The sequence below is a fragment of the Pristiophorus japonicus genome, chromosome 10 (assembly GCF_044704955.1).
Source record: "Pristiophorus japonicus isolate sPriJap1 chromosome 10, sPriJap1.hap1, whole genome shotgun sequence".
Classification (NCBI taxonomy): Eukaryota; Metazoa; Chordata; class Chondrichthyes; family Pristiophoridae; genus Pristiophorus; species Pristiophorus japonicus.
Genome location: NC_091986.1, coordinates 153,359,080 through 153,386,647, shown reverse-complemented (window position 1 = coordinate 153,386,647; position 27,568 = coordinate 153,359,080). Strand labels below are relative to the sequence as shown.

The 27,568-nt window shown below is 38.1% G+C and overlaps 1 protein-coding gene across 3 annotated transcripts in view; it reads left to right on the top strand.

Moving 5' to 3' along the window:
- The window catches only part of LOC139275140 (paraspeckle component 1-like), a 126,453-nt gene that overhangs the window by 39,481 nt on the left and 59,404 nt on the right, over nt 1-27,568 (top strand). For 2 of the 3 annotated variants that reach the window (XM_070892188.1, XM_070892187.1), the window contains 3 exons: nt 6,205-6,262; nt 10,770-10,942; nt 15,409-15,974. In XM_070892188.1, the coding sequence (XP_070748289.1) occupies nt 6,205-6,262; nt 10,770-10,942; nt 15,409-15,618 (441 nt within the window). In that variant the 3' untranslated portion in view covers nt 15,619-15,974. Of the gene's footprint in view, nt 1-6,204; nt 6,263-10,769; nt 10,943-15,408; nt 15,975-27,568 lie in introns of those variants that run through there. The other variant, XR_011595677.1, reaches the window with a different exon arrangement.

Below are 27,568 nucleotides of genomic sequence, written 5' to 3'. Positions count from 1 at the left end.
AACTATTGTCAGTGTATTTGGCATTAATCAAGTTAATACAAGTTTGATCTAGTGATAAAGCTTCAGTTGATAACCTTTATAAATCTATGCTCAATGTGTATTGTAAAACCAGTACTAGACGAGAATTATTTTTTTGAATTGCTCATATAATTTTTTTCTTATGGTCATCCGAATGTAAAACAATGCTCAGTTCTTTGTTTTGAAACCGTAGCAGCAGTTTTTAAAATCTTGTGGCAGTAATTGAAACTGCTCCAAGAATTGTACTATTTTCCCGTTGGCTGATGAAAAGTAGTTGCTGCCTTTCTGATATAATTGGAACACTAGAGGATTTTGCGAAATAAACACGCACCACACAGTGTCTATGTTCACATCTAAGTTGTTAATAACTTTACTTGATATCTTCTTTCAAAAGCTGAGGATCATTTATTGTGCCAAAGATAGTGTAGTGCTATAATCTAAACATGCATCTGAGCAATGTGACTTAGTATTTAACATTTGCTTTCTCAAACGAATTTGCGAGCATACCTTGTGCTTGTGATCTAATTAAGCCAGGCCTCCATGTATATGGCAGGAATACAAATGCTGCTACCTGATTATTCTATTAGCAATCTGATCCAAAATGTCTACAAGCAGCAACGCTTCACACACCATCTCTCACCTGTAGAACCCACGGAAATTCATGTGCAGAATAAACCGGGATTGTTAAGCTAGCATTAGGCTTTTTGAAATCTTGTAGTCTCTTGGTATTCCAGTCAAAATAATCTAGGTTTTCCATCCATACTCCATCCTCAATGTTATAAATCCTGATCTGTTGATTTATTTTCCACTGTGCAAATGTACTCGTCTCATAACACTGCATTAAACCGTCGATGGTTACCAAGCATACTGGTAAGTGCACACGAATTGTGGTAAATCAGTCACGGATTTAAAAGGAGTGTTCCTTGCATTACTAATCCTATTTAATTGTCTAGTGTTGAAATTAGCTTTTTTCTCTTTCGTCCGTCCGTCTTCCCCCCCCCCAACTGAATATTGGCCACCTAGATAACATTCTTGTAAACAACGATATTTAATTGTACTACTCCATAAACCATTTTTAAAGCAATAAAGTAGTTTTACTTGCCTAAAGTGACAAGTCAGTTGCCAGCAAAATTTTCTAAAGTTCTTGTACCAAATGATGGAATAATTTATAATGGCATAAGAACTATCCATTGGGCTAAGAAAGTTAATGCAGAATTGATGTACAGATAGCATATGCCTGCTTTAATCAGTAAAGTGGTTTTTGAGTTCCTGGATGAGCAATATTCCAAATTTGCAATGCTCATTTTAAAGATTTGAGGGACCATATCAGATATGGGAAAAACTTGTTTTTTTTCCTCCACTCTTGGTACTTTTTATATTTACTGAATTAATATCAGACTGTATATAGATAAGATTGGCACATCCTTTCTGAATGGAGCTGATTCAAAAGAGAATGTTTCTGTAGAAAAGCACTCTGTGCAAGACTTTGTGACTTATGATAACCTGCAATCAGTGGAAATGTATTTTTCTTGTAGTTTGCAAACCTAACCTGAATTACACCATATCTGAAATGTGGTCAATATTTTTTTTTATTTCTGAACTGATGCAAATACAGTCACTAGATGCATAGTGGAAAAGGTATCAAATGAAATTATTCAATTGTGCAGTACTTGTATGCTAAGTATTTGCAGGAGATCCGTTTCGTGAAGAATGAAGCTTCTTTTCGAATTCTATATCTCAAATTCTGTACTGTGATGGTAAAGAACAAAAATGTAATCCCTGAAGACTGAAAGGTAATAAATGGTCACAACTTAAACATTTCATCACAATTGATTGAAGGGTGGTTACTGTAACATGAATACTGATTATATATTAATATATATTTTTTAAGTGTACTGGTTAACTCGTGCCTCTTGGTACCAGCTCTTCCATGAACAGCTGTAATAATTTGCACATGAGCTTTTTTACTTGTACGTTTTTCTGATTCCTTCAGTAGTTTAAGTGTCTGTGCCACTTTTCTATTTCAAACTTAGCATAATTGGGGACTAAACATTAACATTGAGAAAGATGCCAAAATCTGGAAATTTATAAAGGCAAATTGATAACTATCAGGTGTTGATATTTTGAAACACTTTCAGATTAATGCTCAGTTTTAATTTGTATTGCATATGAAGCAGTCATAAGCTTGTTAGTCATGGGCAGTGATGTGGAATTGTTAGAAGTGTATTTTGTCTTTGAGTCAAAATACAAATATGGCAGACTTGCATGTGGCGGAAGTGCACAGAGGATCCCCAAGAGGGAAAACCAATGGCAATGCACAAGCCTCAAGTTTAGAATCTCTCAATTCTAAGCAGCAACAGTGACTTTTGGGGGGGGGGGGGGGGGGGGGGGGTGTGGATGAATCATTATTACCAAGGATGTTTATTATTGTTTGCAAATTGAGCTAAATCCATATTACCTCTTAAGTCTCATAGATGCACTAAGATTTTCAGAGAATCATAAGATATATTTTCATCTTTCAGATTTCACAGCAGAGATTGGCATGTAAAGGATTCGGGAACGAATATAATGGATTGTAGTCTCATATTGAAGTTACAGGAATTTACCCAATTTGAAGCAGCAAAATTAAATAGATCCATATAGTATAATGTAAAAATGCAGTCCGACTCAAACAAAAAGCAATGTTCTCAAAAGACATGAAGGAAAAGTACCATGATAAATTTTAGAAGCTGATCATTCTTTACAATGAAAGAAAACTTTGTAAAACAATAGTAATTTTTGTCAACTACTTTTATAGCTAGTTGAGTGGTGGCAAATTTCTTACAGGGTATGGGCTTTTGTCAGAGAAAACTGCACTTAACGTGAAAGTACAAAGGTTTCAGCAATGGTCGGGTATATTGAAAGTCAACACATCTACCATTAGTAGTCGTTGCTTAACTGCAGTGATTTATGTAAAACTGCTTTTCCATGAATTGAAGAATGTGATCCATTCATAGGATGCCAGGAATAATGCATTTGCTATGCTTTTGACAACAAAAGTGACATTATGAAACCGATCACTGTTTCATTTTTTTGGGAGAATCTACTTTTCTAAAATTGTACTCCTGAAGAAACAGTTTTTTAAAACATTTTTTTGTTGCAGGACTGATATGGTTGAATGTTACTTGAATAAGTTCATCAATAATTTTCATGAGCATTGCATTACTAACAGTGAAGATATTGTGAGATTTGGAAGAACCAACAGTGAACTGTTGGTCTGCCAGTCAGTGGTAACTTGAATGGAATTCCACACCTGCAGAAATAATTCTTGAAATATAGAAGATGGTTCAAAGGCCTTATGCAATCATGTGCTTGTAAGTAGAAAGTGCAGCAGCACTAATGAGTACCATTTCATAATAGAAATGGAGTGGGGGAAGGGTCATCTGAATGGAAAAGAACATACTGTAAATTCCTATGTACTACAAAAACGCCTATGCTCTAACCAATTCCACTTCTAGCATTCTCAAATTGCTGTACATTTTGCTATTATAATATAAAATCCAAGTCTAAAAATTGGGACAGACTATGGGCCCGGAAATAGCGGTCACTTCAGGGAACTGTTGTACCGTAAACACTTCTGGATTAGAGCCCTGTGAATTGTTCATATGTTCAATGATTTATTTCGATTGATAGCTGTGAAAATTCTGCCTTTTGGCTGCTTAGAAAGCCTGTTGGCATCACAGCAGTTCGCACAAGGGGATCCCCACTACAGTCCATTGATTGATTTGAATTGAGATCACATGGTTTCAGGTGGGGTGAAGTGTATATGTTGTGATACACAAGATATTGCAATTGTCTGGGACATGCTCAATGGACCAGATGGTCTTTACCTGTCTGTCATTGTTCGTAAGTGAATAAGCTCTTAAAATTCTATCTTTTTAAAATAGAGAGAGCAAAAGAAAGATCAGAGCTCGCAAGGGGAAAAAGGCAAACCTGAAATAAAGGTGGACAAACTTCTTTAAAATTTTGATTTTTAGTAAAATTGACACATTTCTCACTGCATAAAATTAAAACTAGTTTATCCAGGCCCTTAACGTTTGTTTAGCAGTAATTACGCTGTCAAAACCCCAGTTACACCTAATCCTTTTGGGTCTAACGTTTAGTGGGGCATTTAACAGCGTACTTACTGCAGAAGATCCTAAGTTTTCATCAGTTTCAATGATTTGACTGATTACACAAATTGCCGGGGGGAGATGGTGCACTGCACAGCCTGTTTCGAAGCCATTAATGACCGACTGCAACTTCGGCATTTCCGCATGCGCAAATTCCGGGCCATGATATTAATGTGAAGACTGAATTATATTTGCAGATCCTGGTGCAATTATAAGCTGCCCTATAAACCCACTACACCTAAAGGCTTCACATTGTCTTAACTCCTTGTGTACACCCATGGGAGATTAATTACTGAAAAATTATAAATGAGCAGTTTAGTCACTGTAATAAGGTACACTGTGTTGATGTTTAATTTTCTCACTTCAGGAGAACCGTTGTACCGTAAACACTTCTGGAATAGAGCCCTGTGAATTGTTCATATGTTCAATAAGAATGCATTTGAGGTGGAAAGACCGCTAGAACACAATTATTTAAACAAGGTACTAAGGTGCCCAAGAGGATCCTGGGGAGTTTTCAGAGTTGCTAGACATCTGCCTGAACTCAGTAGTATCCCATGTTCTACATCTTTTCTGTATTTCTGTTGCTTCAATATTCGTGTTTTAGCCAGTGGTACTACTGTTTTCCATTGGGTAGCTCACGTCGTCTTTTGGAAGTTAAGACAGGAGATACTCTATAGAACAATTGTTTCCAACATTTCGTAGAGAATGCAAAAGCATGGTTGAGAAACTGCATGTACATATGTTTTTATATTTTATTTGTAGGAATACTTTGGGTCTGCTACCAAATGAGGTATTTTTTTGTTGAATAAAAGCATTTTTTTTTAAAGACCATTTCCTTAAAAAGGAAGAAACGTTGCATTAAATTCTGAATGCATCTATGTTGAGCACTAGAAAAGCAGAGCCTTGGTTCTAATTGAGAGCCATTAATACAGATGCTGACTTGAAATTAACATTATACTTGAGTATATTTTTGGGATAATTTTTCTGTCTTTAAGTTTCAAGATTTTTGCTTTTCAGATATGTCTCCTGTGGAAGGACACAATTTGCATCTTTTGCATGGTGTACAACAACAACCTTTGTAAAATATAAGATGTTTATACCTGGGGACAAATTACAGGTTTTGTGTAATTCTGATTTAATGAAATAAGCTAATAATCTGTGCTATTAAGAAACTTTTAGAAAAAAATATGGCTAAACTTCTTTTTCTGATAATTACTACAAACTGACAAAGTAAGCTCATTTTACCAGTACTGCACTTTATTTGTTTCCTTCGTAATGTATTTTGTGGATATGCTGGAATTCTGATGATGGCTGAAATAATACTGCTATACACAAGTCCTGAATCTCTTGAATTTCTAGATCATGATGAATAGAATAGGTGGGCTTGATTTGTAATATGTCATACATTTCAGAAAATCAGTTTGCAAAGTATCAATATAAGAATGTGAAATTTGTTTTGGGGATTGCTAAGTGAAAATACATTAATTCAAATGTAATTACAGATGCTTTCATGAAAAAAAAAGTCAGACATTGGGGGTAATTTTCAATTAGGTGGTGCGAATCAAGGGGAATCGAGGAATATGGGGATCGGGTGGGAAAGTGGAGTTGAGGTCTAAGATCAGCCATGATCTTATTGAATGGCGGAGCAGGCTCGAAGGGCCATATGGCCTACTCCTGATTTTTATGTTCTTAAACTGATGGAAGTTAAATTGAAGTCAATGGAAAGGAAAATTGGGCTGAGTGTAGAACTGGCTGCTGATCCAATTTTCTGCCCACCGCTGAAGTTGAAACTTGCCCCCATTATCTGTTTCGCAGAGGGTACATTATATACAAGTGGGATACAGTTGGATTTAAACCCTGCTTTATTTTTTTTCTTCCCTCCCCAATATTCAGATTTTTAATCGTAGTCCTGGAAAGTTACTGGGGTTTTTTGGTAGCACAAACAGGGTTTTTTTGTGCCATTAAAGGTAAGAAACTGAACGTACACAGATAATCTGTGCTGGTAGGTTGACCATGAAAATGTTTTTATTTTCAGAGAGAACAGGATATGAGGATGGGTGATATGGGTCCACGTGGAGGAATTGGCATGGGAGGTAGGGCTTTAATCCATGAAAACACCTGAGGTGTTAGACATCTGTTACTTCATGGTTCTGCCGAGCAATGTTCTTTGGGACTGTACCTGTTTGAAAGATGAAATTATTATTTTATAAATTTACATGTAAAGGTGTAAATGCTGTGCTCTGAATGTTGTAAAGCTACATCTAGTACATGTACTTAAGAGTCTATACCATGGAATACAGCTTATTAAAATCAGTTAGCATTTGTATTGTACAAAATTTTGTACATAACCAGACTCTACTATGGTGTATAATTGCTCTTCATGCACTGTGAAACTAGTAGTCAAATAAGCATCCTCACGTTTATATACTTCACTGATATGTTGACAAATAAACTCGAATGCATTTAATTTATTTTAAGCCATACTGTAGTTGAATGTTTTTGTCATAAGGTAATAGCGCTTTTGAATTTTAACAAGTCCTGTTCTTGTTTTAGGTTCACCAAGCTTTTATTCCGATTGTCGACATTTTTATTCGCTGATGTCCGATAGTTCTGAACCAGTTTGTATACTTGAGCAATTGTGCCAGCTTAGTAAAACCTAATTGCGCTGACTGGCCATGTCCTATTGTTATGGTTTAAGTTTCACACTTTTTTGCATTGTGGTAAATTATCTTCTGCAGTAGTTTGAACATTGTAAAGCTACATCTTATTCTTATACCAAAGAGAAGATAATGTGCAAAACAGCTTTTGTATATTAAACAATTAGTATTTAATGTGCAAAATTTTGTACATAGATTGTAGTACAGCACATAATTGTTCTTCGTGCACCGTGAAACTAGTAGTCAAATAAGCATCCTTGCGTTTATATGCTTCAATGACGTGTTGGAAAATAAACTCTAATTTATTTACTTGTTTTTAAGTCATACTGCAGTTGACTGTTTTTGTCATATCACTTTTGAATATGAGCAAGTCCTGTTCTCGTTTTACCTTCAAGCTTCTATTCCTATTGTCAAAAGCCGTTCTGAAAAACTTTGTAAAAGTTCAAGCAGTATTACCATCTATACAATACTAAAGACAACTTATTTAAACTTGATTGCACTGACTGACGATGTCGCATTGTTATGGTACAAGTTGCATCTTTTTAAAAATTCTGATAAACAATTATCAGAATATATGGATCGAGAGGAATCTTAAAGGTTGACTTTTCAATTAAATTGGGAGTAGCCATGGATAATCACTATTAGGTTCCACCATTAAAAGTCTAAACCTGCAGTTTTTATTCAATTGTCATGTTCACGTTGATGCATGGAGTACTCATCGTGCAACCTCAAGGCCGGAAAAAAAAGACTTGGATTTATATAGCATCTTTCACAACCTCAGGACATCCCAAAGCGCTTTACAGCCACTTAAGTACTTTTGAAGTGTAGTCACTGTTGTAATGTAGAAAAAGTAATAGCTAAATTTGCACAATGCAAGATTCCACAAACAGCAATGTGGTAATGACCAAATAGATGATATTAGTTGAGGGATAAATATTAGTCATTGGATTGCAGAATCTCTTCTAATTGATCTGTATCACTTTTTGACCGTTGCCTATCCCAATGTTAGGGTAGGTCTGTAAAGACTACAAATACAAAGCAGCATTCTTATCTTATATGGGGCACTGTAGCCCAAGGCTAGAAAAAGTGATGATCCATGGCATTAATTACAATATTGTCCAATTGAAATTGCTGACTAGCCACAGGCATGGCTACATGTAGTCACTGTTATCCACGTTCACTAATTTTAGTCGAAAATATCTTGCACACAATACAGATAAGTGTGCTTCACACAAGTATATTCACTGAGCAAATATCTCCCATCATTACAGCAATCAAAAATACCTCCGCTTTTTGTCTTGCCATTTTACCAACACATGGTGAAAGTGCACATGGATATGCTGCGCAAATGAGTATTGAAATCACATGCCCAATTACACTGTCTACTCATTATTTTATTTACTAATCAGAAATGCAATTAGGCACATCTTGATTCCTACTGTAACTAGTAGCTAATGTATTGGACAATAATGACCTATTGCCACTGGAGGCAGCTGTTGTAGGTAGCTGGGGGAAAATAATCTCCACCGAGTGGTGCTCTGCGTCACCTCATTCATATTACAGTACCCTGTTCTGCTGTCTAAATTGGGGCTCCTTCTGGAAGCAGTATTGTAATATAAATGCAGCATTAGTACGGATTTCTGTGTGTTCACATTTTTTAATCAAATGGTTAAATTGAAACTGGATTGGGAAAAGAGCACACTTGTGATCAACTTGTATTCAGACTGAATAAGCCTATTTTTATCCTAGCAATAAAACCAAGAAATTTTCTAGCTGGAAGTGTTGAAACAGTACTTAACTGCTGAAACATTAGATGCCGGTATGGTTCATACCTAAAAGATAACCAACCATTTTGTATACTGGCAATAATAGGATTTCTGTTCAATGGAACTTAATTGGACTCAAGTTACAAATTAACCTGTTGTCTCCCTCACAGATGTGTGTGTGCGCTCATACAATGGTTATCAAAGAGTAACTGGAAGCTTTTTATTATATGCATTCCAAAATAGCATTCTTTACATGTCTTACGATGCACTTTATTCCTTATTTCAGTACCTCCTTTTTTTTGCTGAGAAAGGAACTTTAACTCCAGTAGTGACTGGGTACGTCTAGAATTTCTGCTAGCTGAGCTCGGAGCGCTTTGTCTGTAGGAATCTGCTCTATTATATTGGCCAGTCTAAATCAAGTAAAACTAATATACTGTTAGGAAGTGGAACTTGGGTAATCCAGTTTGATTAATCCATGAAATGGATACTTAAAAGCTGCAAGTGAAATAAAATGAATTCTGTTGGTGCAATGTCCACAGCACAGAAATTATCAAGAGTTCTGTTATTTGCGCTGTATTTTGTAACTACTCAAAGATGCATGGCAAAGTCGGTATCCAAGCAAATACTGTAAGTTAAGGACTCAAACATAATTGAGTGGATGGTTACTAAAATGCAACTTTGCTTGGTGCTTGATAAGGTAATTCTGCAAAGTGGATATGATTTGAACTTTGTAGGCTTGTCATTCCTCGTATTCTGTAGCTGCCCACTTTTTCTCCCCTCATCTCCCTCACCAACTGGGTGTATGAACATTTCATCAACAAGTGTACAATAAAGGGACGTAATTGTAAAATGACTTATATTTTAGAAATTATGCTATTTAAGAATAGCACTTGGCTTTAGTATCTTGCTTGTATAACATTTTAATGGCTGTACTTCAAAGTGGTTGAAGGGAGAGAATCCAAGCTTGCAGAGAAGATGAAATTATTCCGCAGTGCTTTTATTTTTAATGCAATACTTTTGTTTCAAGTTACCATTGTGTGGTTTAAGATTCTGGTATTAATTACTTGGAACTGAATAGTTAAGCATGAATAGGTACTATGTGGAAGGTTGAAGTACTCTAAATAATTTTATTAATGCTTTTATAGTTCTTTGCAATTTGCTTTAATGCTTGAATTAAAATGAAAACATTGGGAGACAAATATGTTAAAATGGGTAAACCAATACTATTTAGAATCGTTTTCAGTTGACTTACTCTGGCAGTGCAGCTTTTTACAGCTGGTAATGTAAAGCAAAATATTACAGAATTGGTTAAGACCAATATTCTGTTCATATTTTACTTTAGGTTGTAGAAATGAAGAGAAAATACATGCTAAATTTTACAGTTCAATGGTCTCTTAGACTTATTTATATTGGTGTAAACCAAGCTTAAAAACCATATGCCCATGCCAATAGAAATTTACACCTGGCTTGGAGTGAAAAGTTCCAAGGGAGATAATTAAATCGGTGTGATTTGACAGCCCTTGTTTTTATACATAACGGAATTTTTTGCCAAATATAAGCAGTGGCAAAAACCTTCCCAATTAATAACTTGTAATGTAGGACTGGAGGTTTTGTGACGAAGGAAAATTGATAAATTTGCTTAAGCTGTTGAAAAATCTTCGTGATCAATTGAACAGAATACCCACCGTTTAGTTTGTAATATGAAAAAATAATTTTGCAGCTAAAGGAATACTTAATCCGTAAATACTTGGTATTTGGCCTCATTGTAAAGAGGTGTTTCTTTGGACTATATAATATAATTTATAATTTTGCCATTTGTTTTTCCAGTTTCATTGGATATTTCCATTTCTGCAAAACAATATATTTGTGTTGATACTTACTTCTTATTGCAGAGAGCTTGTTTATGATAAAAGATGTTGGGAGAATGTTTGTTTTAAATGTATGTGTTGTCTGTCTGTGTGTTTGTGTGTGTATATATACGCTATAATATAATTTGTACAGTCCCAAAGAACAATTTTTGCAGGCTGTTACTCAGGTAGCAGTTGCCTTGCATGGTCAGTCTATTAAATAAGCATGTTTCTATATTTATTAAGTTTCTACAAATATTCAATCCAATTAATTGCCTTGGAAGCAAAATTAGATGTAGGCTAGATCTAAGTACCCACTATTTTGCATAGATGCGTATAGCCCGGCCCCTGCTGGCAACCAAGGCCCTGCTCCACTTATGGGTATGAACATGAACAACCGTGGACCTATGCCTGGCGCTGCAATGGGACCTGTCCCAACCATTGGGCCAGAAGGAACTGCAAATCTGGGAACACCCATGCTGGGAGACAACAGTGGAACAATGGTAATGTATTAAACCACCTAATGTTTATTGACATTTTTTAAAGTAACGTAAGGTTTGTTTACGCTAACACTCAGACTGGCATGATCTTTTTATCAAAGAGTTCCATATATGGTATAAATAAATAGGATAGAAACTTTCTAGATTTCAGCACACATACTTTATAGAAAGCATGCTTGGAAAATAAACAATCGGTGTCATTGGGTACTTTTAGGTACATGCTCAATTAGGAAGATGAGTTTATACATACATGTATGTGATGAAGTGAATGAAAATTATTGAGCAGAGTAATATAGCAATTGCAGTTTTGAAATTGTAAAGGGAGTATGGGTATATTGAAATTGGGCATTTCAAAGTATAGCTAGTATAAATTATAACTCATGAGATATTTACCATTTCAGTATAACAATAAGGAATAGGAGCAAGAGTACGCCATTCGACCGTTCGCACCTGCTCTGCCATTCAATAAGATCATGGCTGATATTCTACTTCAACTCCACCTTCCTGCACAATCCCCATAAACCTTGATTCCCTTAATATCAAAAAATCTATCGACCTCTGTCTTGAATATACTCGGCGAGTAAGCATCCACAGCCTGCTGGGGCCGAGAATTCCAAAGATTCACAACCCTTTGAGTGAGTGAAGAAATTTTTCCTCATCTCAGTCCTAAATAGCCAACCCCTTATTTTGAGACTGTAACCGCTGGTTCTCTACTCCCAGACCAGGGGAAACATCCTCCCAGCATCTACCTTTTATGAAGCCCTGTAAAAATGTTTCAATAAACATTGACTGACTTTCAATAGGCAAGCAATTTCATCTAGGATTAATTTTTAGTTTTTTTTTAGTGATTATACTTTAGAGTAATTAATTGGAGTAAACATAAATTATGCCAATAACTATATTGTTACAGGACCATTCAGTAGGTCAAACTAAATCCAAAAGCAATAAATGACTGTCCTTTGTATATTCTGATGGACTTTGGGCAGGTTTGACTATAGGTAATATTTTCTGTGATACAATTTGGGAGAAAAATTAGGTAAAATCCAAATGTCATCTTTGTTGAGGGGCTTGTGTAACACTAAGCGTTCGCCCATATTATGTGCCGCCTGCCATTGCACTTTACTCAAAACAAGCATGAAATTAAAACCATACTTTAAAGCATTTCAAGTTTCCCAGGCTAAGTCACAGAACTTGTTAATGATACTTCCAATTTTGCTGTAAATACTTAGGTGCTCTTACTTTAGATTGTGCAGTTTTGTACAATGTGCCAAGTTTTCTGAAAGTGTAAACATAACTTTCGGATATTGAACTCAAATTCATAAAAAAACATTGTTTGCATCTTCACACTTGTGCAAAGCCAAAGTTGACCAGAGCTAGAATTTAAACCTCAAGTAATGCGGCACAAGGCTAAAATGGGAAATTGAGAATTCCATAAGCATTCCTATCTCCAATCATTTCTCCGCAGTTTTGGGGCATTTTGTATGTCGAGGTAATACCCTGTCTACTGTTAGAATTGGTTGTGCTTGAGATAATGGAATGAGAAAATTCTAGCCCTGTTTCTCATCAAAATTGAAAGCTTGAATTGTTGGTTTGTTTGAATCTGGCATACAAGTTGCCTCCAAAATGAGAGTGTAGATGGAAAAACTTTAACGGTGGGTGCAGCCCATGTCGGTGTGCCAAGTTAAAAAGTTTATGTTTATTTGTCAACAGAAGCTGCTAAAATTTGTGAAATAGTATTAACAAGGACAGATATTGTGTTTTAAATTCTAAAACACGTGTACCATAGCTAGCAACTTTTGTATTTTGATCTGAGGTTAGAATCTAGGTCTGATCACATGGAGAAGGTGCCATCTCCACTGTCTGAAACTGTTCTTCTGTAATGGAGAGTAGTTTCACAAATGGGAAGTGGGGATAGAAGTGAATGTCCTTGCAAGTTGAAAAACATTGCCAATATCTTCCACTTTCAGTGGTCTTGCCTTCCATTTTAGTTTAACTGTTAATTTTTTAACAAAAAGTCTTTTTTAACTGTTTTCCTTGTTGGTACATGCACAAATTTATTTTAAAAAGCGCCCTCTTCCCACCTAGAACTGAACTACTGGCCAGAAGAAAAGTTGATTTCATAATTGTTAAAATACGTGAGAGGACAGGACTGTTACAGGTGACAGGCTGGCAATACTGTTTTGTTGCATGAATCAGTAGCAAACATCCACTCTTGCCTATCTCGGCATACTCTACTTTTGGTCACAGATAAACAACTTGAAAAATGGGTTTTGTTTATTTTGATTGGACTGCATTTGCTGCTTATTGTCGCAAATGGGAACCAAATTGATATTTTCCTTTTAGATCTATTTATATAAACCATATGTATGTGCTGGGATTAGTTTTACTGTGTGTGATCTAAACACATGTATAGAGAGAGAGAAAAAGCACACTACTATTTTGTGATTACCAAACGGACTTATTTACAGGAAAACAAAAAACTATTTTAGTGCAGTGTCTGGTATTTTTGATAATTTGGTTAAACCATATCAAAATGGTATTTATTAATTTGTGGTGTTCCATACCTGCCTGTTTGCCACTTAAATCATCCATCGTGCAGTTCCTGATTTTAAGAATTGCCCCAAAAATCTGCTGGTAGAGAATGAAACAGGTAGTGCTGCAGCTCTGGTAATGCAGCAGGATTCTGTTCATTTTCCACACCCAGAAGCAATCTTCTCCTTCAGTTTGAATTTGTTGCTAAAGCAGGTCCTGATTGGAGGAGTTGGCAGTACTACTGGGAGTGGACTATTGCATCCCCACTGAGTTGGTGGCTATTTCTTTAATTTCCTGATGGAAAATCAGCTGTTTCTGCTGGTGAGTTTTTCAGAGATGGGCTTTTCATTCATGGAGCTTTTCTCACTCCGTGTGGCTGTTTTCTGGGAGGGGAGAGTTGGTTGCAGTCGAGGCTTGACCACTTTAGAGCAACCCAGTATTCCCCTTAAAAAGTTTCAGCAGTTACTGAACCTATGTATTCTAGCATCCTTGCGTGTACCGCGCCTCCCCTGAGACTATGGAAAACCAAGAGACAGTTCCAACCCCTGCTTGCCTGATTTCCCCATCCACTATTCCTGCAACAAGCAGCATAGAGTCATAAGAGAAGAGAGAGAAGTAGACACAAAGGGCTGATGAAGGTGAGAAGACGGAAATGCAAATGGCAGAAGAGAAGGAGTAATTCAGGAGAGAGAGGCCGAAGTGGAGGAGGGGTCGGGGAGGTGACAGATGCATGGAAGAAGTGGAGAAGTGAGGGAAGTGGTTGAGCGGAGTAAGAGTATGATGTAGAGGAGGCGTGAGCAGAGAAATTGTTGAGGAAGGAGAGATGGGGAGTGAAGGTGGGCGAGGGGGAAGAAATGAAAATTTCAGCAGCGTAGAAGAGAGAGAAGTGGAGGAGGAGCAGGGATGGATGGATGGATTTGAAGGAGCAGGGGTCAGGAGAGAGATATTCAGAAAAGACTAGGAAGAGCAGGAAGTGTGGTGGAAATTGCATGCTGCAATGACTCCCAAGTAATGAAGTTGGATATGTTTTGAAACCATGGAATCATGCAGTGCACACTACTTCTTTGTTACATTCTTCAAAAGGATACCCCTGCTCTAATTTATTTAAAATGAGTTCAGAAACATAAAAACACTCTGCTTCATTTGTTATAACATGCATAAATCGAATGCAAATTTAAGTGTGGGAAGATGATACAGCCTTAGCAGTGGACCATAATGTTAATGTCAAGTAAACCATATATTATGAAGCCGGTACTGGAGGTAATTGTATGAGCTATCAATGAGACAATATTAAAAAATACTTAATTACTGCTGGATGTGGAACTGGCCAGTAATTAAAAGATCATCAGTGATCACTTCTTTCAAAAAAAAATGTATGGTTGCAGCCAAAGCTATGCAAATACTACACTTGATGTGCGAAAAAATATTTTTCCAATTCCTTGGTTGATTGAATAATTAGAAGTTATGTCATGTTTTGGGTATTGATTTTTGTCATAAAACCATTGCTTTCATATTAATAAATTAACTTCTGGGTCTTTAAAGTACAGAGAAAATCAAATTTATAATTCCAAAATCTAGTGTACAGTGATGAATTTGCATAATAAGTTTTACCAGAGTTTGGAGTTCCAACAAATGGTGCTTCTAACTTTCTGTATTATGGCTGTAGTTACTTTTTGTGACATCTTGAAAGTAGGCTGTGAAATACAAATTTGTGTTTCATAATTCAAAGCTCCATTAATCTATACCTCAACTAATGTAATTGCTCCTTTCTATCTCCTTTTTGTATGTTCCTGGTACTGCTGGACTGCCTGCCAAACTTCATGACACCAACACGGGGATGTCGCCAATCAATTGATAAAATTGCCATCTTTTGGTTTGTTCCTACAATGGAACATGTAATGGACACTTTTTTTAATTGCTATCTGAATGGACACTAGCGCAATGATAGATTTCCTCAAGGAGGTCCTGGTCAAATGGGTTCTCCTCCTATGATCAATAGGGGAAATCTGAGTGGAACCCCTGCACCTGAGACGCCTTCCCAACAACCCATGGCAGGTGTGGGTGCTGTAAGTGGTGTGCCTGGTGGTTTTGGGAGAGGAAATCAAGGGGGTAACTTTGATGGAGCCAATAAACGCCGCAGATATTAGACATTTTGAATTGTAACAATACACCATTCCCTTCTGTGACAATTTAAGGTATATGGATATTTGGTGATTTTAAAAATATCAGTTGAGTTTTATCTGCTGTTACCTGACACTGTTTTTTAATGTGATGTAGATCTTTAGATTTTGTTTTTCTTATGTAAAATCTTTTGTTTGAATCTTTATATTGAAGTAAATGCTTCAGGCTTTGTAGTATAGGAACAGCAACCACATAAAACATCATTGTTTAGCAAGTTGGGTTTGCTCCTTGTGAATGTAGTACAATACATCTTTTAAAATGTGATTATGCTGTAAAATCCATGGAGTTTTGAATGATAAATAAAACAGAAAATCAACTATTTTCTTTTTGTAAAAGTAATTGAAGCCTAAGCAACTTATACTGAGAAATGCACAATGTATATGCTGTGCATGATTTGAAAATTGGTGGTGCATTCATCAATCCTATCTCTTTCATAGTTTTGAATACTGATGTGCAAATTATCCCACCCCACAGTTCAGTATACTGTTTCACAGGTTATTTGTCAAGTTCAAGACGCAAATGGCAATTACAGGCAACTCTCGATTATCCGGGTCTCTCGGGGATTGGGCTATGCCAGGTAAACAATTTCTCCGTTAGAGCGAGTTGACATTACAGTTAATGCTTACAATACTGCAGGTGTGCTCTAACCAATAGCTGTAGCGTATCTTCTAATCCTTGAATTGTAGTCCTCTAGATCTAAAGACTATTAGGCTTGTTGATTACTTCCTGTAACTGTTCATGGCATTTTAATGAATTATGAGAGGCAGTGGATCTGTGTGCAAGCGGGAGCTGAGGCAAGGCAGAGCGCTTAAAAGCAAGGCTCAACAGGCAACATTCGAAAGGAACATCAGAGTTTCAAAGTGACATCACACACACACACAATTTTAAATGCCGTCACAACAGTTTCCCGTTGCATCCGTGCGCAGATAATCGAGAGTTGCCTGTACTATCCGCCTTAATTTTTTAACTGCTTGAGAACAGTTGAAGGGTAAACTCCTATGTTTCTCTCCCCTAATACATAAGTAGGTCAAATTGCTACTTTTGGTGGTTTGTATAGAGTGTAAAAACTTGGAAGGGGTGCCTAGGAAAGTCTAATCCAAAGAGGTTTATTTTGTTTAAAGTCACCATGTTGAAATCTTGTGTAGTAGCAGTTGTGTTACAGGAACACTGCAGACGGCTTCTAAAGAGGTTAGCAACATCCATTAAATAGTTATTGTCAAAACAATTTTTCCATGTACTAGAGATTTTTGTAATCCTAAACTCTTAACGCCTCACTTGCCTGGGTAAGAAAAAATTTTCTTTGGAGTACTGAAGACTGAACCATATTGTTAATCTAATATCTAAAACAGTGGAGCCAACTTATTTCTTACCAAAAGAGCTGGTCTTTTTTTAATAAAATTATACGATATCTTGTGTTTCTCACAGCATTGAGCCCTTAATAAATTGAGTTGTGGGCTTGTTGAAGTTTAAAATGTTGACAGATTTTAATTTCCAACTTTTAAATGGTTGAGTTGTTTAAACTTTGTTAAATTGATTTTAGCAGTATTGTAGAGTGTCACAGCTTGCTCATAAATTGAGGCACAAGATTTTAAAATTTGTTTATATTAAAAAAAAAAATTCAAATTTGAGAGTTTTAAACATTTTGTTGCTTCAAGCTACTTGAGCTTTCAGTTGCTGCATCTTCTAAACAGTCATTTCAACTAACTTGTTTTTGGTATGTAACTATCATGGTCACCTATTATGTGTTGATTTCTTGGATCTGATTAGATTGTAATCAGATATGTATGGTATTTGTTGGTCACATGTAGCAGAGAGGAACTACACAATTTAAAAAAAAAAAAATGTTTTAAGTTTAACCTACGTCCTCGTTCTCTGTACTAATTTTGTTGAAGTTGAGAGGTGTCATTCATGACTGGAAATAGCTGTGACCTGAGTATTAGGGTTCTTTTAACCTTTTGTTACCTTGATTTTCAATAGTTAACCACTTTTTGGTTCCTTGTATTCCTCTAATTAGATTCATTTTTACATCTTGGTTGCTGTGCCCTACATTTCCACTCTTGTTTGGACATCTCAACAAAAGGGAAGTAATTTTTGTAATCAATATAAAATAGAAGGTTTTCAGGTGTTCTCTGGTTCATCTATTTTTCCAATAAATTTGGTATATTAATAAGAAGGCTTAACTATTTTAGCTTATACCAAGTGTTTGGATATTTTTTCAAAGAAAAGGGTGAGAAATGAGTTCCGTCAAACTCACCTCAATCAATAAATGGTACAGCTATGTGCTTCATTCACCCATTCCCTAGTTGAGCTGTCTAATGAGACAAAAATGTGTGCAGCCAATTCAGGGAAAACTGCAAAATTCCTCCAACTCCCAAAGGCAATCAAGCAAACTCCTGGAGGTTGTGGTAGCCTGTACATATTCTAATCGCAGCTGACTGGCAACTCACCCTATAAATGAAAATATCCTCTTAGGAACCACTCAAGTTCTCATTTGAATGACTCCAGTGATTCCTTACTTGCCACCTATTTTGGCAATTTATTCCTGACCTCTTTGACTTCAAACCCTTTGCCTGTGGATTTAATAGACATGGCCTCTAGCCCTACCATTCCTATATATATTTCAAATATTCTAATTTAACTGTGTCCATTTGGGTCATTTTAAAAACCTCAAATCATATCCTCGCTATCTCTGCATTTCTCTAAAGCAAGTAACCCCTGCAACGTATCCTCATTTGTTGTTATCTCCACTGCACCACCTTCTGAGCTTTGATACTCCTCACTGCACAGGGGCCAAAACTGGAGACTAAAGTGCAGGCATACTACCACCTTGTGTAGCCTAAGAATGATGCTCTTCATTGTTGCACCTTTTGTTGTCCTAAACTATCTAAAAACACTCTGTGTTGTCTATGGTCCCTCTCACACTGCACCTTTAAGAAATTATCAAGTTGATACCCCCTTGCTATGTATTTTTGTTGGTCTGTAACCTTTAATGGATGCATGGTGTAAACCTGCTGGAGTTTCCTAACTTATGAGTGCATGACTCTGCACTTGTAAATATTATAGAATGATCGCACAGAAGGGGACCATTTGCCCATCGTGCCTGTGCCAGTTCTTTAAAAGAGCTATCTAATAAGTCCCTTTCCCCATAGCCCTAGAAATCTTTACTCTTCAAGTATTTATCCAATTCGCTTTTGAAGGTTATTACTGAATCTGCTTCCACCACTCTTTCAGGCAATGCATTCCAGATCATCAGAACGGTGTGTATTTTTTTAAAATCCTCCTTATCTCGCCTCTGGTAGATTTGTAAATAATCTTAAATCTGGGACCTCTGGGTACCGATCCTTCTGCTGCTGGGGAGGGATTCTTTTTATTTGCTCTATCAAAACCCTTCATGATTTTGAACACCTCTCAAATTCTGTGACGCTCAATCAGATCCATTAACAATGGGATCCTCAACTCTTTGCTTATGTCCGAGAAATCAACTATTTACTTGATGATGTAATAGCTATCCTACAATCCTGTGCAATCTGGGTTTTATTTTTGCAGCAGCCGTCTAAGCAGTGCTTTACTAAATGCACTTCGAAGCGGAGATGTACGACATTATTCTGGTTATTTTTAAAGAACTCTGTTAGGTTCTGCCTCATTAATCTATGTCATACCACGTAGGGTATTCTGAACAATGTCCGAGTTCCCGAACAATATGATGCTTTCCAATTACATTATTACTGAAGTTAAATTCAAAAGCTTAATTGCCATGGTGCAATCTCTTTTTCTTAAATGATCAGATTACTTGAGCCAAATACCAATCTATGGGAATCAACCTGCACCTCAGCAAGCACCTGAATGTATGTATGAGCCAGTGGTTTGCATGAACTCATGAACCCTTAATGATTTTGAACATTTCTCATATCCTGTGACACTCCATATATAACCAAAGCTCAATCAGATTTATTAATAACAATCCTTAACCCTCTGTTTATGGAACCAACTACTTTCTTGACCTAATAGTTATCTTATTATCCTATGTGATTATTTTTTGCATAGTCATCTAAGCAGTGCTTTACTTCCCCAGTTCCATGAACTCTTTGGAGTAAATGGGATTTATGCATAAATGCATTATTCTTATCAAAAACCATTTCTGCAGTTATTTCTAATGAAGCGGTTTTAGCTCCCCATCTCTCCTATAACATTCTGGGTCTGTGACCGCTTTCAGAAGTAAAAAATGATGCAAAAATGTATTTAACTCCTCAGTCATAATACTTAAGTTTGCATCTAACTTGTTCTGACATCTCTTGAAGGACCAATATCGTCCTTGACTTCTAACTTAACTGCAAAATGTCTTGCCATCACTACTGCAGTTGTGTACAATCCTTTTTATTTTCAATGCATCTTGGGATTCCTAATGGTTTTAGTTATCCTTTGTTTTTGTTTGTTCTACCAATTTTCTTGGCAGTTCAACATCTTGTACATGTAGTGTATATCTCTATGCTTTTAAGCATATTTATAAATAATTTCACTGTAAAATGTTCAATTTTGACAGCTATGGATTTATGACCTCAATTACATTTTGTTTTTAAAAGTAAGTAAAACTTCTAGTGAACATGCTCATTTGGGTTGAAACCTCAGCACCAACGTTTGCAGAGTATTTTTATTTGTGGATGTTCACCTCAAGTCTGCAATGCCTGGAAAAGTGATGGTTGATGAAATGAGTGTTAAAGATGTATACGGTATTTTCATTACAGTAAAATGTCAGTTGACTGTTATCTATCTGAAAGCCTGATGATTACTCTTGTAAATTACTGATTATGCCTTTTGTACGTCCATGTAGGGTTTGATACTTGATATTTGTGTATGCCTATCATCCTGCAAATTTCTCATTTGAAAATGGATGTAGTATCCAGGAGATTAAACAGTTAAACAGTTCCGCTCTGATCTATTTATAAGAACAGCTAAAATGTAACTGGTTGTAAGGCATTACTAAAAAAATTAATTTAGCAGGCCGAGGCTGATTTTATCCATTGAGTAAATTGGATAAAGCATTTAAGAGACCTGATTTCTTGCTGGTTAAGTTTGCTTGCTGAAATATATTTTAAACTGTGATTTATCAATAATCATCATCATAGGCAGTCCCTCGGAATTGAGGAAGACTTGCTTCCACTCTGAGTTCTTGGGTGGCTGAACAGTCCAATACGAGAATTCATAGGCGGTCCCTCGAACGAGGATGACTTAGTTCCACGAGTTCACAGGTGTTTCGATGAAGGCCCCGATGTTCCAGTCCTGAACTCCAATTGAGGGGATGGAAGATGCCTGTGCGTGAATTTTTTTAACGTGTGGTGACCGTTGCACACCAGCCACTACATGGGCTTGGCAGAGCTAGGTCTTGGTCCAGTGGCAAGGATTAACCAAGACGACTGGAGACCTGCTCTGCTGCACGGACCTAGCGCGCATCTCGCCACAGGCACTCGCCGCTTATCCGCCCCGACCTTCCCACTCCTCTGTACCTGGGTCCTGCCGATGTTCCTGCCCTCGCTCCAAAATGGCAACCAGGGTTTTGATGACGTCGCCCAGAGAATTACAGTCTCTGTCACAGGTGGGACAGACAGTCATTGAAGGAAAGGGTGGGTGGGACTGGTTTTCTGCACACTCCTTCTGCCTGCGCTGTTTACTGCATGCTCTGTGACAATGCTCGGGGTGCTCAGCGCCCTCCCAGATGCACTTCCTCCACTTGGGCGGTCTTTGGCCAAGGACTCCCAGGTGTCGGTGGGAATGTTGCATTTTATCAAGGAGGCTTTGAGGGTGTCATTGAAATGCTTCCTCTGCTCACCTTGGGCTTGTTTGCTATGTAGGAGTTCCGAGTAGAGCGCTTGCTTTGTTCGCATGCCTGACGAGACTCCCAATGTGGCCCACCCAACGGAGCTGATAGAGTGTGGTCAGTGCTTCAATGCTGGGGATGTTGGCCTGATCGAGGACGCTAACATTGTTGCGTCTGTCCTCCCAGGGATTTGCAGGATCTTCGGAGACATCGTTGGTGGTATTTCTCCAGCGATTTGAGGTGCCTACTGTATATGGTCCACATCTCTGAGCTATACAGGAGGGCGGGTATCACTACAGCCCTGTAGACCATGAGCTTGGTGGCAAATTTGAGGGCCTGATCTTAGAACACTCTTCCTCAGGTGGCCGAACGCTGTGCTAGCGCACTGGAGGCGGTGTTGAACCTCGTCGCCTATGTCTGTCCTTGCCTAAACGGTTGTACTCAATAGCGACAAAACCAGTTGTGTTGCAAATATACTATCTATATACTGTAGGGCTTGTGCAAGATTTCAACTTCAGTAGCTTGCTATGGATTATGGTTGGATATGGGGCCCAAAATACTTTGTAGTTTAGATGAACATGCAGTAACTTACCACTTTTTAAAATTTGATTTGCATATGGGTTACAACTTCATTTGTTGAGTGAATTACTTCGTTTATAAGATTTCTTGTGCATTCAAAGTCAATTTTCTGGCATCAGTAGTTGTAGAAGCCTGTAAATGATGTAACTCAAAACAATCATGTTTCTACTTTGATATGTATACGGTTCTGCGCCATTGGATATAGTGCTTAAAATACTTGGTTGTCTTTTAAATTAATTTAGTTACATCACCATTTTCATTTTCCCTTAAGTCATTTCTGTTGCGCAGTCAATGTCCATGAGTGAATAGATTATTTTCCCTGCAAAAATTGTCAACAATAACTATAAAAATTTGCATAATTTTGAAGTGCTTCTCAGTACCCTGAAATGGGGGCACAATTCATGTTCTATGGCTGGTAATTACAGGATCCACTAACAATCTGTTTATATCCAGGCACTCCGGATGCTAGTTGTCCAAGTCAACTGATGGTGATATGAATCATTTCTGGTTACCAGATTTTCTTTCATCTTTTGATAATTTTCTCCTCTTCACCCTCTTTCCTTAATGGGATTAACTCCATACTGGGCTGTGGCTCCATTGAATTGGTCATCCTCCCACATATCAGTTGACTGGCCTTTCATATTTGTGCCTCAGCCGTGGATCCTATCTTATCCAATGTTTGCACTACGCAACAGTAGTGGTAACTGTGTCCACACATGATACCAATCAGGAGCGCGAACCCTGGCTGTCTTTTTTTTGTCACCCCCACTTCCAATCATTTAGGCCAATTGTGTTGCCTCAACAGAGATTGGAAGCGCAGTTGGAGAATGCATCAGATTTTAGTTAGAAAAACAGCAATGAACTTTGATGTTTTCTTGCTTTTATTCACTGCTCTAACGCTGCCTTAGATCAGCACCTTTTAAAAGAAAAATAAAATGTCCATCAGTCTGCATGAGGGATTATGAGCAGCTAGGGGCCACATTAAAAGTCAGAACCACAAAGGTAATAATCTCTGGATTACTACCTGAGCCAAGAGCAAATTTGCATAGGGTAAATAAGATCAGAGAGTTAAACACGTGGCTCAAAGTCTGGGGTGGGAGAAATGGGTTTGGGTTTGTGGGACACTGACACCGGTACTGGGGTAAGAGGGAGCTGTTCCGTTCGGACGGGCTCCACTTAGACCGTGCTGGGACTAGGGTCCTGGCGAATTAAATAACTAGAGCTGTAGAGAGGGCTTTAACCTAACTAGTGGGGGGGGCGGGGTTGGGTTCAGGGGAGTGAAAATTTAAAAAGTCAAAGAATAAGGAGAAGGCAATAGAGTAGAGTAGCGCTGGGGGAAATTAAAACCAAAGCATGCCAGGAAGGGAAGAATGTATAAACATAAAGGTGAATCATAAAATGGGGTCAAAGCGGGAAAAAATGGTTAAAAAAACAAATTTAAACGCTCTTTATCTGAATGCACATAGCATTCGTTAGAAAACAGATGAGTTGACAGCACAAATCGATACAAATGGGTATGATTTGATAGCCATTACAGAAATGTGGTTGAAAGGTGACCAAGGCTGGGAACTAAATATTATGGGGTATTTGACAATTCGGAAGGACAGACTGAAAGGAAAAGGAGGTGGGGTAGCTCTGTTAGAGATCAGTGCGTTACTGAGAAACTATATTGGCTCAGAAGATCAAGATGTTGAATCAGTTTGGGTAGAGATAAGGAATAATAAGGGGAAAAAGTCGCTGGGCATAGTCTATAACCCCCCTAACAGTAGCTACACTGTTGGACGGAGTATAAATTAATAAATAATGGAGGCTTGTAAAAAAGGAACAGCAATAATCATGCGTGATTTTAACCTTCATATTGATTGGACAAAGCCAATTGGCCAGGGTAGCCTAGAGGAAGAGTTCATAGACTGTATCCCGGATAGCTTCCTTGAACAGTATGTTGCGGAACCAACCAGGGAGCAGGCTACCTTCGATCTGGTACTGTGTAATGAGACAGGATTAATAAACAATCTCCTAGTAAAGAATCCTCTAGGAATGAGTGACCATAACATGGTTGAATTTCAAATTCAATTGGAGGGTAAGAAAGGCGGTTCTCAAACCAGTGTCCTAAGCTTAAATAAAGAAGACTACAAAGGTATGAAGGCAGAGTTGGCTAAAGTGGACTGGGAAAATAGACTAAAATATGGGATGGTTGATGAGCAGTGGCAGACATTTAAGGAGATATTTCATAACTCGCAACAAAAATATATCCCAATGAGAAGGAAAGACTGTAAGAGAAAGGATAACCATCCATGGCTAATTAAGAAAACCAGGGCAGTGGGAGGCCAGAGGATTGAGAAACTTTTAAAAGCCACCAAAGAACGACTTAAAAAAATAAGAGGGCGAAGATAGATTATGAAAGTAAACCAGCACAAAATATAAAAACAGAGAGTAAGAGTTTCTACAAGTACATAAAAAGGAAACAAGTGGCTAAAGTGAATGTTAGTCCCCAAGAGGATGAGACTGGAGAATTAATAATGGGGAACAAGGAAATGGCAGACGTTGAACAAATATTTTGTATCGGTCTTCACAGTAGAAGACACTAAAAACAGTGGATAATCAAGGGCTATAGGGAGGGAGGAACTTAATACAATCAATATCACTAAAGAAGTAGTACTTGGTAAAATAATGGGACTAAAGGTGGACAAGTCCCCTGGACCTGATGGTTTCAATCCTAGGATCTTAAAAGGAGTGGCTGCAGAGATAGTGGATGCATTGGTTGTAATCTACCAAAATTTATTTGATTCTGGGGATGTCCCAGCAGATTGAAAAATTGCAAATGTAACACCCCTATTTAAAAAAGGAGGCGGACAGAAAGCAGGAAACTGGGCTCAAAATTGCCCAGGAGTTGCTCCGTTTTTGGATTTTTTCTGGAGTATCTTTTAAAAAAAAACATTTTGCACATTCAATTTGCACCAGTGCAAGTGAGTTAGGATTTTTTTAGTTTTTTTTTGCAAAAGGGGGGGCATTACCAGCCACCTATGCCCGTTTTGGCCATTTAGGTCACTTTGGACAGCTAATAGTTACACTGGCCTAAGTTAGTTTGGAGTTTGTGGCCGCACAGTAAACCCTTGCGCAGAGTTAAGAAATCAGCGCAGGTCGGTACATCGGAGGCCAGCAGAACTTAATGACTTGACTAAAGAATGTGAATAGGATCAAACAGCTATACAGGACTTACTAGGGAAACAAGGGTCTAGCGAGAAGGAGGAACTAAAATAAATCCTTATTAGTCAGCAAATTGTGTTAGGGAAATTGATGGGATTGAAGGTCGATTATATCCCCAGGGCCTAATAGTCTGCATCCCAGGGTACTTAAGGAAGTGGACCTAGAAATAGTGGATGCATTGGTGGTCATTTTCCAACATTCTATAGACTCTGGATCAGTTCCTATGGACTGGAGGGTAGCTAATGTGACCCCACTTTTTAAAAAAGGAGGGAGAGAGAAAACACGGAATTATAGACCGGTCAGCCTGACATCGGTGGTGGGGAAAATGCTGGAATCAATTATTAAAGATGTAATAGCAGCGCATTTGGAAAGCGGTGACCGGATCGGTTGTAGTCAGCATGGATTTATGAAAGGGAAATCATGCTTGACAAATCTTCTAGAATTTTTTGAGGATGTAACTAGTGGAGTGAACAAGGGGGAGCCAATGGATGTGGTGTATTTAGACTTTCAAAGGGCTTTTGACAAGGTCCCACATAAAAGATTAGTGTGCAAAATTAAAGCACATGGTATTGGGGTAATGTACTGACGTGGATAGAGAACTGGTTGGCAGACAAGAAGCAGAGAGTAGGAATGAACAGGTCCTTTTCAGAATGGCAGGCAGTGACCAGTGGGATACCGCAAGGTTCAGTGCTGGGACCCCAACTATTTACAATATACATTCAATTCCTTCATCTAAATCATTAATGTAACATCTCCAAGTTTGAAGATGACAAGCTGGGTGGCAGTGTGAGCTTTGAGGAGGATGCTAAGAGGCTGCAGGGTGAGTGGGCAAATACATGACAGATGCAGTATAATGTGCATAAATGTGAAGTTATCCACTTTGGTGGTTAAAAATTGGAGGGCTGATTATTATCTGAAAAGTGACAGATTGGTAATGGGCGAGGTGCAACGAGACCTGGGTGTTATGGTACATCAGTCATTGAAGGTTGACATACGGGTGCAGGAGGCGGTGAAGAAGGCAAATGGCATGTTGACCTTCATAGCGAGAGGATTTGAGTATAGGAGCAGGGAGGTCTTACTAAAGTTGTGCAGGGCCTTGGTAAGGCCATACCTTGAATAGTATGTACAGTTTCGGTCTCCTCATCTGAGGAATGACATTCTTGCTGTTGAGCGAGTGCAGCGAAGGTTCACCAGACTGATTCCTGGGGTGACAGGACTGACATGAAGAAGGACTGGATCGACTAGGCTTGTATTCAATGGAATTTAGAAGAATGAGAGGGGATCTCAGAAACATATAAAATTCTGACGGGATTAGACAGGTTAGATGCAGGAAGAATGTTCCCGATGTTGGGGAAGTCCAGAACCAGGGGTCTCAGTCTAAGGATAAGGGGTAAGCCATTTAGGACAGAGATGAGGAGAAACTTCTTCACTGAGAGTTGTGGGCATGTGGAATTCTCGACCACAAAGTTGTTGGGGCCAGTTCGTTAGATATATTCAAAAGGGAGTTAAATGTGGCCCTCATGGCTAAAGGGATCACGAGGTATGGAGAGAAAGCAAGAATGGGGTATTGAAATGCATGATTAGCCATAATGACATTGAATGGTGGTGCAGGCTCAAAGGGCTGAATGGCCTACTCCTGCACCTATTTTCTATGTTTGTATCATATGACAAACTTCGCAAGGTTAATTTACTATACAACAGAAGCATTCATGGAAGCTTAAATTACAAAAATTAAAGGTAAAGAGACAAAACATATTTACATAATTTTTTCAAAATATCCAAATAAAAAATAGAAGTACCTCCTGCATGTATGTTCTCCCAGCCGACTAAGCTCACCCACCATCATAGAAATATTTTATACCATATAGCCAGGAAATTTACTGTTTTATGCTTTGTCAATATTTTGAAAATTCAAGCAAAATTATTCCACCAAATCTAATGTTCAAGAATTGATTGTGATGTATTTGAAAGTATTTTCTATTAACTTGGTTAGGAAAGTATTTTCATCAACAGGGTTGAGGAAAGTCTTGAGTAAGCTCATTAAAATTACTGGCTACACAGTTATCACCGCCCCAGCTTGGGCCCGGCACCAACCTGCTTGTTGTGGCCTTTGAGCCCGGGAAGGCAGCGGGCCGGCCTGTGCGGCAGGCCACTCGGCCTGGGATAGAGGCGGGACGCATCGGGTCCCACACTGCAGCACGCACACAGAGGCTGGGGGCAGGAGCTACTGTGCATGCACGCACACTCCAACACGCATGTGCAGAGCTGCCGCAGGGCCCTAGCTCCTCCCTTCCCCCCCCCCCCCCCCCCCACCCAAA